This window comes from Bombina bombina, chromosome 11, assembly GCF_027579735.1.
Source record: "Bombina bombina isolate aBomBom1 chromosome 11, aBomBom1.pri, whole genome shotgun sequence".
NCBI lineage: Eukaryota > Metazoa > Chordata > Amphibia > Anura > Bombinatoridae > Bombina > Bombina bombina.
The window spans coordinates 126359175-126375981 of record NC_069509.1 but is presented as its reverse complement, the minus strand read 5'-3'; the positions used below and the strand labels follow the sequence as shown (position 1 = coordinate 126375981).

The window sequence follows — 16807 nt, the reverse complement described above, 5'->3', positions numbered from 1 at the left end:
TGCACGCAATGTTGATGGTGAACAGATCAAAACACTGACAGAATCCATGGATGGCAGGCTTTTGAGTGTCCTTGCAAAGAAAGGTGGCTATATTGGTCACTGATTTGTTTTTGTTTTGTTTTTGAATGTCAGAAATGTATATTTGTGAATGTTGAGATGTTATATTGGTTTCACTGGTAAAAATAAATAACTGAAATGGGTATATATTTGTTTTTTGTTAAGTTGCCTAATAATTATGCACAGTAATAGTCACCTGCACACACAGATATCCCCCTAAAATAGCTAAAACTAAAAACAAACTAAAAACTACTTCCAAAAATATTCAGCTTTGATATTAATGAGTTTTTTGGGTTCATTGAGAACATGGTTGTTGTTCAATAATAAAATTAATCCTCAAAAATACAACTTGCCTAATAATTCTGCACTCCCTGTATAATATTTTTGAAGTGATTTGGTAACAATCTAATGATATTTTGCCATAGGACATTTTGTCATAAGTTATATGGACATTTGGTCATAAGACATATGGTCATAGGACATTTGTTCATAGGACTTTTTACTTTGATCAAGTGACCATTTGTTCTAAGACTTTTTGAGCCCTGATATAACTATGATCCATAGTGACCATTTGTCCTTATGTAAGTCCTTATGTTTAGTAAAGAAGAGCGGAGCACCGGCTTTGTTAAAAGCTTCAATATTTTATTACAATACAAATAAAAGCTCAGAAAACACACAGTGGTAACAAGTAAAAGGAGTCAGCTTTGACAACGGCGTATAGCGGAAACGCGTCAGATGGGTCTGCTTTTATTTGCATTGGAATAAAATATTGAAGCTTTTAACAAAGCCGGTGCTCCGCTCTTCTTTACTCGCTACAATTTATTTTGACCTGCCTAGCGTGAAGCCCTTCCTTCTTCCCTGAGCTCTGTGGTTTGTCCCTACTGCTCTGATGCTGACCAATGAGGAGTAAGGAGGTGATACATACACCCCCCTGTGACGTCTGAGGAGGGAGCCAGAGACGATCCATTCACAGGACCTCTCCGGATGACCTCATATGAGTGAGTTGGAAAAGCGCCCACCAAGCAGTGGTTGTATGGACAGCGCGACCTGAATGATCCAGCCTCTCGGGACCAGACAAGTCACAAAATGCAGGGTAAGCCCTGAGTGTGCAAAGCCATCTGATAGGTTTGCACCATTTAAAACTGACTGACTTTTGTGCAGACTATTCCCATTGGGTCTGTTTTTAATGCTGCTATTTTTCCATATTACATTATTTATCCAGGTTCTTACTGTGTATGGGAGTACTTCTTTTGTCATAAGTTCTTATGACCATATGTCCTATGACCAAAAATCCTATGACCATATGTCCTATGACCAAATGTCCTATGACCATATGTCTATATGACCAAATGTCCTTATGACCATAAGTCCCAATGACCATAAGTCCCAATGACCATAAGTCCCAATGACCATAAGTCCTTGTGACCATATGGCTATGACCATATGTCCTATGACCAAATGTCTTATGACCATTAGTCCTAACACCGTATTTTAGGGTATTCTAGGCTAAACCACTTAAAGTTAATGTTATGTAATAAATCAATGAGTGTACCTATGATATACGTTACCTTACCTCTCCACCATCTTGAATGCAACTTATACATTTCAAATTAAAATTCTTACAAGAAATAGGGGGCGCAATCACATATGTGGTGACGGCCACAAAATCCAGGGTCGCCAATTTTTAGTTGAATAGAGTGATCACATATACAGCGCAGCATACAAGTCACACGCATATATTTTACCCGTCGCCTGCAGTTTTTAATACCATAAACTAACATAGAACCGGTGTCGCCAGTCGGTATCACATATTTAGCGCAAGGACTTACGCAAGCAGAATGGAGAAATTTTACTCCATTTTCACCTCGCCACACATAGGGAGGCGCAGCAAGCCTTGCGCTGAGTATAAAAGTACCGTAACTACCTAGAAGCCTTAACAAACACCTAACGCATGCGCAATATCAACCCCTAAACTGCCACTCCCCCCACATTGCAATAATTAATAAAAAGCATTAACCCCTAATCCACCAACCTCCCACATTGCAAACTACCTAATAAACATATTAACCTGTAAACCGCCATCCCCCCACATCACAAACTACCTAATAAACAAATTAACCCCTAAAATGCCAACCACACATCCCAAAGTATCTAATTAACCTATTAACCCCTAAACCAACAACCCCCCACAATGCAAACTACCTAATAAAACTATAAACCGCCAACCCCAAGTTATTCCTATTCTAATACCCCCTTAAAAACAAAAAAGCCACCCCATACTAAAAAAACCCTAATCTAACAATAAACTACCAATTGCCCTTAAAAGGGCCTTTTGTAGGGCATTGTCCTAAAGTTACCAGCTCTTTTGCCCTTAAAAAAACAAAGTACCCCTAATATTACAACCCCTCACCCACCCAACAAAATAAAAGAAAAAGAACTAAGAAAAAACCCTAATCTACTGTACCCATTGCCCAGAGAAGGGCATTTGTATTATGGACACTCAGCTCTTTTAAAGACCATAAAAATAAAAAAACCCTAATCTAAAAAAAAAACACCCCAAAAAAAACTAACACTAACCCCAAAATCGGTACTCACCATTGTTGAAGTCTAGCGATCCATCTTCTTCCCAGCGGCAAAAGGTCTTCATCCAGAAGGCTTCATCCATCGCGGCTCCATCTTCTATCTTCTTGGCAGAGGCGGAGCGGTTGTCGGATGTGGAGTGGTTGGCGGCGGTCATCAGCGATGTGAAGGTCCTCTTCATGCGATTGTCCGCCGCACACTGAAGATTGAATGCAAGGTTCCCCTTTAATATTAGGGTACCATTGCATTCCTATTGGCTTAACAATTCAAATCAGCCAATAGGATGAGAGCTGCTAACATCCTATTTGCTCATCAAATCGCCGGACTGTGGCAATGTTGAGTACCTATTTTAGTGTTAGTTTTTTTTTTGGGGGGGGTTTAGATTGTTTTTTTTTTATGGGCTGAAAAAGAGCTGAATGCCCTTTTTTATTTTGGGGGGGTGGGGGTTGCAATGTTAGGGGGTATTTTTTTTGCAAAAGAGCTGTTAAACTTAGGACAATGCCCTACAAAAGGACCTTTTAAGGGCTATTGATAATGTATTTATAGATTCAGGTGTTTTTTTATTTTGGGGTATTTTTTTTATTAGTAGGGTATTAGATTAGGAGTATTCTTTTTATTTTGGATAATTTCGTTTGTTATTTTCTGTAATGTTAGGTCTTTTTATTTTTTGTAAACATCTTTTTTTGTAACATTAGTGGGGGGTTTTAATAAAATGTTAGTTTTTTTATTTTGGGTAATGTTAGTTTTTTTTAGCAATTCATGTTTTTATTTTTTGTAATTTTTAAATTAATTTTGAATGCAGTATTTTTTATTTTATATAAGTGTATTTTAATTGGGGTTAAGTTAGAGGGTGTTAGGTTAGGGGGCTTAGTTATTAGGTTAATACTTTGCATTGTGGGGGGTTGGCAGTTTAGGGGTAAATAGTTTTATTAGATACTTTGCGTTGTAGGGGTTTGGTGGTTTAGGTGTTAATAGGTTAATTAGGTAATTTGCATTGTTGGGGGATGGCGGTTTAGGTGTTAATAGGTTAATTAGGTCTTTGCGTTGTTGGGGGTTGGCGGTTTAGGGGTTAAAAGGTTTATATAGTGGTATGCATTGAGGGGGATGGTGGATTGGGGTTAATTACTTTTATTAGCAGTTGTGATGTGGGGGGGTGGCAGATTAGGGATTAATAATTTTTATTAGTAGTTACGATGTGGGGGGATGGCGGATTAGGGGTTTTGTATGGCGTTTTGACGTGTTAGTTTATTTTTTTTAGTCAGATTAGATTTTTACATGCAACAAACTCTTTTTTTGTTTTTAACTTACATGCTGCAAGATTATATACTGGCGTAAACAAATGGTGACACCAGAAATGTGTAGTTGCGCACATTTCTGAACCTTGCAAGTTTGTTCAATTTACGGCAGTATAGCATCTGCCAACGCAGTTTATGTGATTCACCTAATGCGTGAGATGAACTTATGGGCGACATGGGTTTCAGCAGTTGCGCTGAAATGTAATGTACGCAACATATGTAATCTCGCCCAAAGTGGTCAATGATACAGCATCACTTACACCTCATCTTGAAAATATTCTATTCATATTGGAGGGAAGTCTTATTGGCCTGTGGCATTTAGGCCTTACCTTCCCCATATGAGGAAATTGAAGACTAAATGTACTATATGAGTTGCATCTAACTCTGATTTCAACTCCAGAACAATTAATTTCTGGCCTAAACATCCAGGGACACTAGTGAATTAAGATCTCCCACATAGGCTTGTTTGATATCCAAAAATATATTGTAATCTATTAAGAATTATGATGGAGTCCAAAAACCAAAACATTTATATTAAGGAGTTGCCAGAGACTCCCATAAAACCATCAAAAATGAGGTAGTGGCCCCTTTCAGGTGGCCCCTTACCAGCATTCACTTAATCTACTGACCTTTAGGAGTTAATGGAGGTAGAGGGTTAACATCAATTAAATATCTACATTTAGGCCTAGATTACGAGTGGAGTGCCCGAGCGATAAGGGGTATATATCGCGAGGGTTTGCGCTCATCGGGCTTACAGCTCATATTAGGAGTTACCCTAGAATTATTACCGCAACTTCAGAGCTCTGGTTAACTGTTTTGCAAAACTAAAAAGTGGCACAAAACTTTGTAATCAAACATTACAAAGTATAGTTACACTCATAATAACAATATCTAATAAAACTTATTCAAAAAATATTGCGGACAAGAGTTATAAAGGCTCAGGTGTTAGATAAAAAGGCAGGCAAAGGGCTTTAACGTTAAGATACATATATATATATACGTTTCTAAAGATGGATATGCATGTATATATTTATGTCTATATTTGTACTTATGTATTTATATGTGTATATATGTATTTACAGACATATATACACATATAAACACCTAAAACATGTAAAAGCATATTTATGCAATATTAATTTTAATAAAGGTTTTAACTATGTTTACTGTAAATATTATAGAGTCCAATGTTCTGCACATAGCAGAATATGTTCTAAGTATTTATAAATAGATATATTTTACCAAAATACCATCAGATCCAATTTCTTTTCTCTATTGACTTCTATGGGGAAATACGTGAACGCACACACGATATTCTAACTTCAGATTAGTCGGATTACCGCAAGAGCAAAAACAGTTTACTTTTAATTCATAATACGAGCGCAATCTGACAAGCACAACAATTTAATTTTAGTGCAATTAACATGCAAGTGGGAGCATTAATTAGCGCTCCACTTGTAATCTGATCAGATTTTCTTGGGACAAATTTTTATCTGACCCTGGTCAGAATATCAAAATTACAAACAAAAGTAAATATTAAGTAACAAATTAGGGTCAAATTCCATTTTTCAGTGAGATAATCCACAGCGTGTATTAAACATATCAAACAGTTCAGTGATTTTCTAGTAAAAATTAACTTGATATCATGGATTAAACCCAGAGTGTAAATTGCATGTTTTTAAGAAGAACGTCTGACTATACCTGCTGCTGTCATTATACTATACATCACCATGAGTCTGTTGATCTACATCACAATTTGTGTTGTACTTTTTTTCTATCTTGTAAATCATTTTAAAAAAACAGGTATGAAAATGCCTCCCGGACCAAGACCTCTTCCTTTCATTGGCAACCTGCACCTGCTGGATCTGAAAAAGCCTTACCAGTCCCTGATGGAGGTATGACTTTTTATAAAGACTTTATCATACACTTTACACTTTAGCACTTAGCTGAATTTGATTTTATAATCATGAAAAAGAATTGCACTTTAAATGCATGAATTCACAATTGAATATATATATCTAATGAAAAAAGAATAATAAATTCATCTATCAATCTAATAAAATATTTCTAATTATATAAAATTAAAATGGATCTAGACTATTGTCAGACACATTGCCAAAAATCCATTATATAAACCAAGGGACTACAATAATTTCTGAAGAATTTCTATTGAATATAGGAATATCTGTTATAATGTATCTATTGAATAATTTGTGATTCAAGTCACAATTAATCTTAAATATATTTTAATTATTCAATTCCCATATTAGTATAATGCCCCAAATGATTGATCCCTTGTTAAATGATTTTGAGATTGGTAGTGAGCAAGTCAAAATAACAAAGGAGACATTGCTCCGTAAGTGACCCCTAATACGCGTTTCACTAAATGCTTCTTCAGATCATCTTCAGCTACCTATTACTTTTAACCCCCATCAACCTGTTACCTTTCTCCTTGCTCTACGCAGTGCACTGGGCATATAGGCACTAACTTACAAATTCAAGCATCTGGGGCCCCATCCGATATGCAGCATCGCCTGCAGAAGCCGGCAACGCTAGATTTTGCGCGGGTTTGGTATCACATATATGGCGTAACATAGAAGTTATTCTCGTATATTTCTGCCTTCGCCTGTAGTTTTTTGCCCCATAGACTGATATACAAAACCTGCGCAGTTTGGTATCCAATATACAGCGTAAGGACTTACGTGGCGAAAATGGAGAAATCTTACTCCATTTTCACCTTGCCACAAAATGCAGGCGTAACAAGCCTTACGCTGAGTATTGGAGCCCCGTAACTCCTAAACTGTCTGCAAAATAAAACCTTAACACCTAACGCATGCGCAATGTCTATCTACCTGTCAACCGCAATCCCCCACCGCAATACCTAATAAAGTGTTTAACCACTAAACCGCCGCTCCTGGACCCTGCCACCACCTACATTATATGTATTACCCCCTAATCTGACCCCCCTACACCGCCGCCACCTATATTAAATATATTACCCCCTAATCTGATCCCCCTACACCGCCGCCACCTATATTAAATATATTAACCCCTAATCTGACCCCCCTACACCGCCGCCACCTATATTAAATATATTATCCCCTAATCTGACCCCCCTACACCGCCACCACCTATATTAAATATATTAACCCCTAATCTGACACCCCTACACCGCCACCACCTATATTAAATATATTACCCCCTAAACCTAAGTCTAACCCTAACACCCCCAACTTAATTATTTTTTAAATAAATCTAAATAATATTAATATTATTAACTAAATTATTCCTATTTAAAACTAAATACTTACCTATAAAATAAACCCTAAGATAGCTACAATATAATTAATAATTACATTGTAGCTATTTAAGGGTTTATATTTATTTTACAGGTAACTTTGTATTTATTTTAACTAGGTACAATAGCTATTAAATAGTTAATAACTATTTAATAGCTACCTAGTTAAAATAATTACAAAATTACCTGTAAAATAAATCCTAACCTAAGTTACCATTACACCTAACACTACACTATAAATAAATAATTTAAATAAGCTACAATTATCTAAACTAAAATACAATTAAATAAACTAAACTATCTTACAAAAAAAGCCACTAAATTACAAAAAATAAAAAAATATTACAAGAATTTTAAGATAATTACACCTAATCTAAGCCCCCTAATAAAATAAAAAAGCCCCCCAAAATAATAAAATTTCCCTACCCTAAATTACAAATAGCCCTTAAAAGGGCCTTTTGCGGGGCATTGCCCCAAAGTAATCAGCTCTATTACCAGCCCTTAAAAGGGCCTTTTGCAGGGCATTGCCCCAAAGTAATCAGCTCTTTTACCTGTAAAAAAAGAACAATCCCCCCCCCACATTACAACCCACCACCCACACACCCTTACTCTAAAACCCACCTGATCCCCCCTTACAAAAACCTAAGTCTAACCCCCAAGTGGTCCTTATCTGTCCTGAAGACCGGCGGAGAAGGTCCTGTTCCAGGCAGTGAAGTCTTCTTCCAAGCGGCAAACTCTTCTTCTTCCAGGAACCAGCCGGCGCGGAGCGGAGGAGTTGAAGACCGATGACCGCGGAGCTGAAGACCGTCGACTCTGGAACTGAAGACCGGCTACGCTGGAACCGAAGATTAGTGACGTTGGAACTGAAGACCGCGGAGCCATGGAGCGTGGAGGATCCTCTTCATACGATCTCCGCCATACACTGAATAGGAATTCAAGGTACGCGATTAAAAATGGCGTCCCTTGAATTCCTATTGGCTGATTTGAGCCTTCAAATTCAAATCAGCCAATCGGATGAGAGCTACTTTAATTCTATTGGCTGATTTGAATAGCCAATAGAATAAGAGCTACTGTAATTTTATTGGCTATTCAAATCAGCCAATAGAATTACAGTAGCTCTCATCCGATTGGCTGATTTGAATTTGAAGGCTCAAATCAGCCAATAGGAATTCAAGGGACGCCATTTTTAATCGGGTACCTTGAATTCCTATTCAGTGTACGGCGGAGATCGTATGCAGAGGATCCTCCACGCTCCATGGCTCCGCAGTCTTCAGTTCCAGCGTCGCCGATCTTCAGTTCCAGAGTCGAAGGTCTTCAGCTCCGCGGTCATCGGTCTTCAACTCCTCCGCTCCGCGCCGGCTGGTTCCTGGAAGAAGAAGAAGTCGCCACTTGGAAGAAGACTTCACCGCCTGGAACAGGACCTTATCCGCCGGTCTTCAGGACAGGTAAGGACCACTTGGGGGTTAGACTTAGGTTTTTTTAAGGGGGATCAGGTGGGTTTTAGAGTAGGGGTGTGTGGGTGGTGGGTTGTAATGTGGGGGGGGATTGCTCTTTTATTTATTTTACAGGTAAAAGAGCTGATTACTTTGGGGCAATGCCCCGCAAAAGGCCCTTTTAAGGGCTGGTAATAGAGCTGATTACTTTGGGGCAATGCCCCGCAAAAGGCCCTTTTAAGGGCTATTTGTAATTTAGTTTAGGGTAGGGAAATTTTATTATTTTGGGGGGCTTTTTTATTTTATTAGGGGGCTTAAATTAGGTGTAATTAGCTTAAAATTCTTGTAATATTTTTTTATTTTTTGTAATTTAGTGTTTGTTTTCTTTTGTAAGATAGCTTAGTTTATTTAATTGTATTTTAGTTTAGATAATTGTAGTTTATTTAATGTATTTATTGATAGTGTAGTGTTAGGTGTATTTGTAACTTAGGTTAGGATTTATTTTACAGGTAATTTTGTAATTATTTTAACTAGGTAGCTATTAAATAGTTATTAACTATTTAATAGCTATTGTACCTAGTTAAAATAAATACAAATTTACCTGTAAAATAAATATAAACCCTAAAATAGCTACAATGTAAATATTAATTATATTGTAGCTATCTTAGGGATTATTTTATAGGTAAGTATTTAGTTTTAAATAGGAATAATTTAGTTAATAATATTATTATTATTTAGATTTATTTAAATAATAATTAAGTTAGGGGGTGTTAGGGTTAGACTTAGGTTTAGGAGTTAATATGTTTAATATAGGTGGCGGCGGTGTAGGGGGATCAGATTAGGGGTTAATATATTTAATATAGGTGGCGGCGGTGTAGGGGGATCAGATTAGGGGTTAATATATTTAATATAGGTGGCGGCGGTGTAGGGGGATCAGATTAGGGGGTAATAAATTTAATATAGGTGGCGGCGGTGTAGGGGGATCCTATTAGGGGTTAATATATTTAATATAGGTGGTGGCGGTGTAGGGGGGTCAGATTAGGGTTAATACATTTAATGTAGGTGGTGGCGGGGTCCGGGAGCAGCGGTTTAGGGGTTAATAATTAGGCTTATTGCATTGTGGGGGGTTGTCCGTGTAGGGGTTAATACATTTATTGTTAGGAGTGAGAGGGGGGATTGCGAATAGAGGGGTATACGTGTCGAGCTATTTTTGGGAGGCGTTTTAGACAGTTACGGGAGATTTAATACTTTAGTTAGTTTTTGTAGGCGACGGCAGTTTCTAAAGTGCTGTAAGTCACTGGCGACTCCATAAATTTGTACTTACATTTATTTCTGGACATCGCTAGTTTGTCCGACTTACGGCACTTTAGCAACTGCCGGCGGGGTTTATGTAAAACCCCGATGTGCAAGGTGAAACTACGGGCGGCGTGGGTTTCCTCGCTTGCGCCAAAAAGTACGCTGTATATCGGATCGTGCCCATGAACCCTTGGAAGTTTAAGGGTGCATCAGTTAGAAAAACCTTTGCTGGGTAGAAATATCCCAATAGTTTAAAATAAAGACACAAAACCTATCCTGTTTCTACTATCAAATGTTATTTTAAAAGGACAAAATTATTGTAACCTTTTCCTTTTTGTTCTTGGAAATAGGTTATGTCTGTTTTATATGTTGTATATTAAATGCTCACTGCTTTGAGAGAAAATTATGATTTTTAAAATTAAAACAGTAATAATTCAAATTTAATTTGTCTATTTCAAAACTGTTGAAAAATTGAATTTACTTTCAGAACAATGCAAACTAAACAGATTGCTGGTGGGTATACTCCAAAACCCCCTAAAGGCCATATTAGGGATGCCACCTTTAGTTTAGGCCGAACACTTGCTCCTTGCAAGTATACACTATGTATAATAGCATGTAAACACAAACAAGCATATAGATGCTCACACTCTCACACACTTTCTATTTCACACACACACTCTCTCACACATGCTTACACTATCAAACACACACTCACACACTTTCTATCTCACACACACACTCTCACACATGCTTACACTATCAAACACACACACTCACACACTTTCTATCTCACACACACGCACTCTCTCACACACGCTTACACAATCAAACACACACACACTTTCTATCTCACACAAACTCTCTCACACACGCTTACACTATCAAACCACATACACTCTCACACACTTTCTATCTCACACACATACACTCTCTCACACATGCTTACACTATCAAACACACACACACTCTCTATCTCACACACACTCACACACGCTTACACTATCAAACACACACACACACTCTCACACACTTTCTCTCTCACACACACACTCTCTCACACACGCTTACACTATCAAACACACACACACTCTCACACACTTTCTATCTCACACACACTTACACATGCTTACACTATCAAACACACACACACTCTCACACACTTTCTCTCTCACACACACACACTCTCTCACACACGCTTACACTATCAAACACACACACACTCTCACACACTTTATATCTCACACACACAAAGGCACTAATGCTTTCATACACACTTTCTCTCACACATACTAAAACACATACACTCTCACACACATTCTCTCTCCCACACAAAAATACACTTACTCTTTCAAACACAGACACAAATACACAGAAAGACACTGACAAACATAAAGACACACACACTCTTACACACAAAGACAAACACATAGACATATACTCAGACTTGCCTTGTAGGACAGAGGTGATCACCTGTCCTAATAGAAAGCAGGTCATCTCTAGTTGTGGAAAAGGGGGATATTGCAGAACTCCTATCGCCCAGTCTGATTTAATTGGAGTGGTATGAGACCCCACATATGAAATAGAGAAATCCCCTTTTTTAAATGAGGTTTTCACAAATCCCTCTAATCCTCAGGTGATCACGGTGGTAATAGCGATAATCTTCCCCAAGTACACACCACTACAGTGATATAAGGGAGAAGCATCACTATTAGAGTTCCAATGACCCCCTTAAAGAACAGAGCAGTAAGATTCTCCAGTTTGGATATCAACGCAACTTACTACCTCCTGTCCCTGACCTTCATGGACTGGCCCGGCTATTGCTATAGCCTCTGGGAATGTGGTAGTATGTGCGTGTGGTGTCAGAGTGGAGGCGGAGCTCACTTGCACAGCTGCGCTTCCTGCCTAAGCCTAGTCTGACTCACACTGAGAGGGAGAAATCGTGCAGAATGAGCCACCTGGCTCCACGTGACTGAGGCTCATTCACTGCACCATCTAAGAGCCACATGAGGTGAGTGATGATGCCTAAGACGGAAATGGCCAGACCGCAGATGACTCGAGTGAAGAGTGAAGTAGGAACGGTGGTGCAGCGGGGGTCTCTGAGGGGCAGGGCACTGAGGAGGGGGGAGGGCAGAATTTGAAAATATGCACAGTCGGCAGTTGTCACCACCATATAATTTTATAGAGACAGAGTTGTGAACTTGTGCACAGACTCCTCTGCAAAGGTGGCTGGAAAACTTGTACTTGTAAGTCAAGGCCATGCATTATTCATAACTGAACTGATATACAAAAAATAAATTTTATACATGTGCCTTTCCATTCATAAAACAATAAAGGTGGCACATGGGTTCTGCCAAACGTGCCTACATCGCCTGCACATTAGCCTTTATTTTTTTAGTTTAGTGTAGTGTTTAATAAGTAATATGCTACATAACTGAATAAAGGCTAATGTGCATGGGGGGCAGTCATGAAAAAGGCCAATATATTTAAATAGAATGAATCATTCACGATAAATGATTTATTTTATTTAAATATATTTGCCTTTTTAATTAAAATACAATAGAACTGAATCACTGTTATATACATATAGGCTGGCATGGCAGACTTTGCCTTGGCTTGGGGCTGGGGCATTTCAGTTTGGGCAATGCTAGTGGGACATTGGGACAATAGTAGTGAAGTAATATTGATGTGGACGGTCATGATATAAGCATGGTGATGATGTTGTTGCATGAAAATGCCAGTTTATTCTGTAGGAAATGGAATTTAAATATATTTAGGGGCCAGGGCTATAATTATGTACTGTACTATATTATTTTTTAATATAAGTTCAACTGTTTTGTTAAAAAATTTATTTAAAGCCATAACACTCATTTTGAACTAACTGCAGGCAAATTAATTAAGCTTTTTGCTCCAAGCACAGTCCTTGTTGAAATTGCAGGACAGGACCTTTTGGCTTGCAAACAGTGTATCAATTGCAACACTATAGTCTGACTATCCTCTAATCATAATTTTTGCTTAGTTAGCTTAATGGAGTGCAAATAAAATGTACTTGGTATGGGGGTGGTCTGGAGGAGGGCAGGGAGGTTGGTGGTATTGTCTGGGAGTTTTATGGTGTCGTGGTGGGGATTGGGGGCGGCAAAATACACCTTCGCCTTTGTATTATTATTAGCGGTTATTTGTAGAGCGCCAACAGATTCCGCAGTGCTATTAACAAAGGCGGAGTACAACAAAACAATTATAGGGATCAAATGGGTAGAGGGCCCTGCCAAGAGTTGCACTGTTGTAGTCAGCTCTTGAGAAGGTGATCAACAAACAGCTGGACTCTTAGGCTTACATGCTAAGGGGGTTCAGGGGATAGCAATGGAGGAGAGGAACTGGTATAAAGAAAGGTTAGCATAGGTTGTATGCATCCCTGAACAATAGAGTCTTTAGGGAGCACTTGAAGCTTTTAAAACTAGAAGAGAGTCTTGTGGAGCGAGGCAGAGAGTTCCACAAGATGGGAGCGAGTCTGGAGAAGTCCTGTAAACGGGAGTGTGATGAGGTGACAAGAGAGGAGGAGGTCGTGAGCAGAGCGAAGGGGACGGGAGGAAGAGTATCTGGAGACAAGGTCTGAGATATAGGGGGGAGCAGTGCAGTTGAGGGCTTTGTATGTCAGAATGAGAATTTTGTGTTTGATCCTAGAGGCAAGAGGAAGCCAGTGAAGAGATTGGCAGAGAGGTGCAGCAGATGAAGAGCGACGTGTAAGGAAGATGAGTCTGGCAGATGCATTCATTATGGATTGTAAATGAGCTAGGCGGTAGGGGGGGAGACCAGAGAGGACAGAGTTGCAGTAATCGAGGCGGGAGAGAATGAGAGAGTGGATTAAAATCTTAGTTGTGTCTTGTGTAAGGAAGTGTCTAATTTTAAAGATGTTTTTAAGGTGGAAGCGGCAGGCTTTAGCCAATGATTGAATGTGAGGAGTGAAAGAAAGATCTGAGTCAAATGTGACCCCAAGACATCGGGCATGCGGGGTATGGGTAATGATGGAGTTGTCGACAGTTATAGAGAGATTGGGGGTGGAGAGTTTAGAAGGGGGGAAAATAAGGAGCTCAGTTTTGGAGAGATTTAGCTTGAGGTAGTGAGAGGACATCCAGTTGGAGATGTGAGAAAGACAGTTAGTGACACGGGTTAGCAAGGAAGGAGAAAGGTCTGGTTCAGAGAAGTAGATTTGGGTGTCATCAGCATACAAATGATATTGTAAACCGGGGGACTTTATTAGGGAACCTAGTGATGACGTGTAGATTGAGAAGAGAAGGGGACCGAGGACAGAGCCTTACGGTACTCTGACAGAAAGTGGTGACGGGGCAGAGGAGGCCCCAGAGAAAGCTACACTAAAGGTACTGTTTGACAGGTAGGAAGAGAGCCACGAGAGGGCTATGTCACATTTGCCGAAAGGATTGGAGGGTTTGGAGCAAGAGATGGTGGTCAACAGTGTCAAAGGCTGCAGACAGATCAAGGAGGATAAGCAGAGAGAAGTGGCCTTTTGATTTTGCTGTAAGTAGGTCGTTGGTAACCTTAACAATTGCTGTCTCTGTGGAGTGATGGGGACGAAATCCAGATTGCAGTGGGTCAAGGAGGGAGTTTATTGTAAGGAAATGGGATAGGCGTGCATAAGCTAGTTTTTCGTGAAGCTTTGATGCAAGAGGGAGGAGGGAAATAGGGCGGTAGTTAGATGGGGAGGTAGGATCAAGGGAAGGTTTTTTGAGGATAGGTGTGACCAGTGCATGTTTCAGCGATGAGGGAAATATACCGGTGCTGAGGGAGAGGTTGAAAGTGTGTGTGAATATAGGGGTAAGGGTGGCAGAGAGGGAGGGGAGTAGCTGTGAGGGGATAGGGTCAAGGGGACAGGTAGTGAGGTGAGAGCGCAGTATAAGTGCTGAAACTTCTTCCTCAGTAACAGGGGAGAATGAGCTAAGTTTAAGGTTATGTGGGTTGTGGTTGATTGAGAGCATTTGAGGGGGTGAGAGAATGGAATTATGTTGAGAGCTGATTTCACTTCTGATGGAGTCTATTTTGTTATTGAAGTGGTTGGCAAAGTCTTGAGCTGACAGAGAAGTTGTATTAGGAGGTGGGGGAGGGCGGAGAAGAGTATTGAAAGTGGAGAACAAACGTTTTGGGTTTGAAGAAAGAGTATAGAAATAGTGTTGCTTATGGAAATTAAGGGCAGAGTAGTAGGAGTTCAAGATAAATTTGTAATGTTGAAAATCAGCTGAACTCCTAGATTTTCTCCAGTGCCGCTGAGCAGTACAGGAACATCTGTGCAGGTATCGTGTCATAGGAGTATGCCAGGGCTGAGGATGAGTGTTTGATTTCCGAGCAATGGTAAGAGGGGCGAGATTGTCAAGGACGGATGTAAGGGTGGAATTATAGTGGCAGATAGATTGGTCAGGGCATGAAAGGAGGAGAAGGATGAGAGGAGAGGTTTGAGGGAATTAGAAATCTGTCGTTGATCTAATGACATAATGCTTCTGTGAAGTTTGGTGTAAGGAGCAGAAGGAGGGAGAGTTGTATGGAGGGATGATATGTTGCAAGTAAGGAGATGGTGGTCAGAAAGAGGAAAAGGGGAGTTTGTGAAGTTTTCGAAGGTGCATAGATAGCTAAAGATCAGGTCAAGGGAGTGACCATCTTTGTGAGTGGTAGAATCAGTCCATTGTGACAAATCGAAAAAGGAAGTAAGTTGCAGAAGTTGTTTTGCAGAGGAGGCAGTGGGATTGTCAAGAGGGATGTTGAAGTCACCAAGAATGAGGGAAGGGATGTCTGCGGAAAGGAAATAAGATAGCCAGGCAGCCAAGTGATCTAGAAATTGAGTTGAGGAGCCATGAGGACAGTATATGACTGCAAAACGTATAGAAAGAGGAGAGAATAAGCGAATCATGTGGGTTTCGAATGAGGAAAATGTGATGGAAGAGATGGGATGTATTTGTTGAAAGGTGCAACGAGAGGAAAGTAAAATACCCACCACCTCCTTGTCTATTACCAGATCTAGGAGTGTGGCTGAAGTGGAGACCCCCATGTGACAGAGCAGCAGTGGATGCTGTGTCTAGGGGAGAGAGACAGGTTTCTGTTAGGGCAAGAAGGTTGAGGGAGTGGGAGATAAAGAGGTCATGTATAGAAGTGAGTTTGTTGCAAACAAAGCGAGAGTTCCAAAGTGCACAACTGAAAGGGGAAGTGGCTTTTGATGCAAGAGGAATGTGAGTAAGGTTGTCAGAGTTTTGTTTTTTGAGTCTGTGCGACGGTATACATGAATGTGCACGGCTAGGCAGTTGTTAGGGACCAGGATTAGGGGAGATGTCACCAGCAGTTAGTAAAAGCAAGAGGTAGAGTGACATGAGATGAAATACAGATTTGCAGTAGTGAGACTGCTTTTGAGACAAGGTGCAGGGGGAGAGAGAGTGTTTAGGAATAGGTAAAGTTCATGAGTACAAAAGTAAGGTGAGTTTAAGAGAGATGGGCTAATGAATAGTGCAGGTGGAGAGGGAGAAGGAGTAATTGAAAAATGTATTTTGTTATAGAGACAGAAGGCAGCAAAAAGGAATAAGAAGATATTAGGCATTTTTACAAAAGAGGGAACCAGTTAAACACATAAGCTACAGTATTACAGTGGCAATTGCATAAGAAAACAGTAAGGTATATCAAACATAATATTACAAAAGTACCTGTCTTTTTCTTGCCCCTTGCCCAATCCTTGTTCAATTCTTGTATAATTATATTGCTAGTGCCTCACTTATAAAATGTTCACTTTAAAAATGTGTAGACAAAAATCCTTGCACCGGCCCTGACTTGACAGTCAGAGCACACTGACAAGTGATTAT

General features: G+C 39.7%; 1 protein-coding gene across 1 annotated transcript in view; it reads left to right on the top strand.

The window, feature by feature from the left end:
- Positions 1-5582: 5582 nt before the first annotated feature.
- Positions 5583-16807, top strand: part of LOC128642239 (cytochrome P450 2K1) — a 249745-nt gene continuing 238520 nt past the window's right edge. Inside the window, exon 1 of the mRNA XM_053694937.1 lies at positions 5583-5827. Within this exon, the coding sequence (XP_053550912.1) occupies positions 5663-5827 (165 nt within the window). The 5' untranslated portion in view covers positions 5583-5662. The remainder of the gene's footprint in view (positions 5828-16807) is intronic.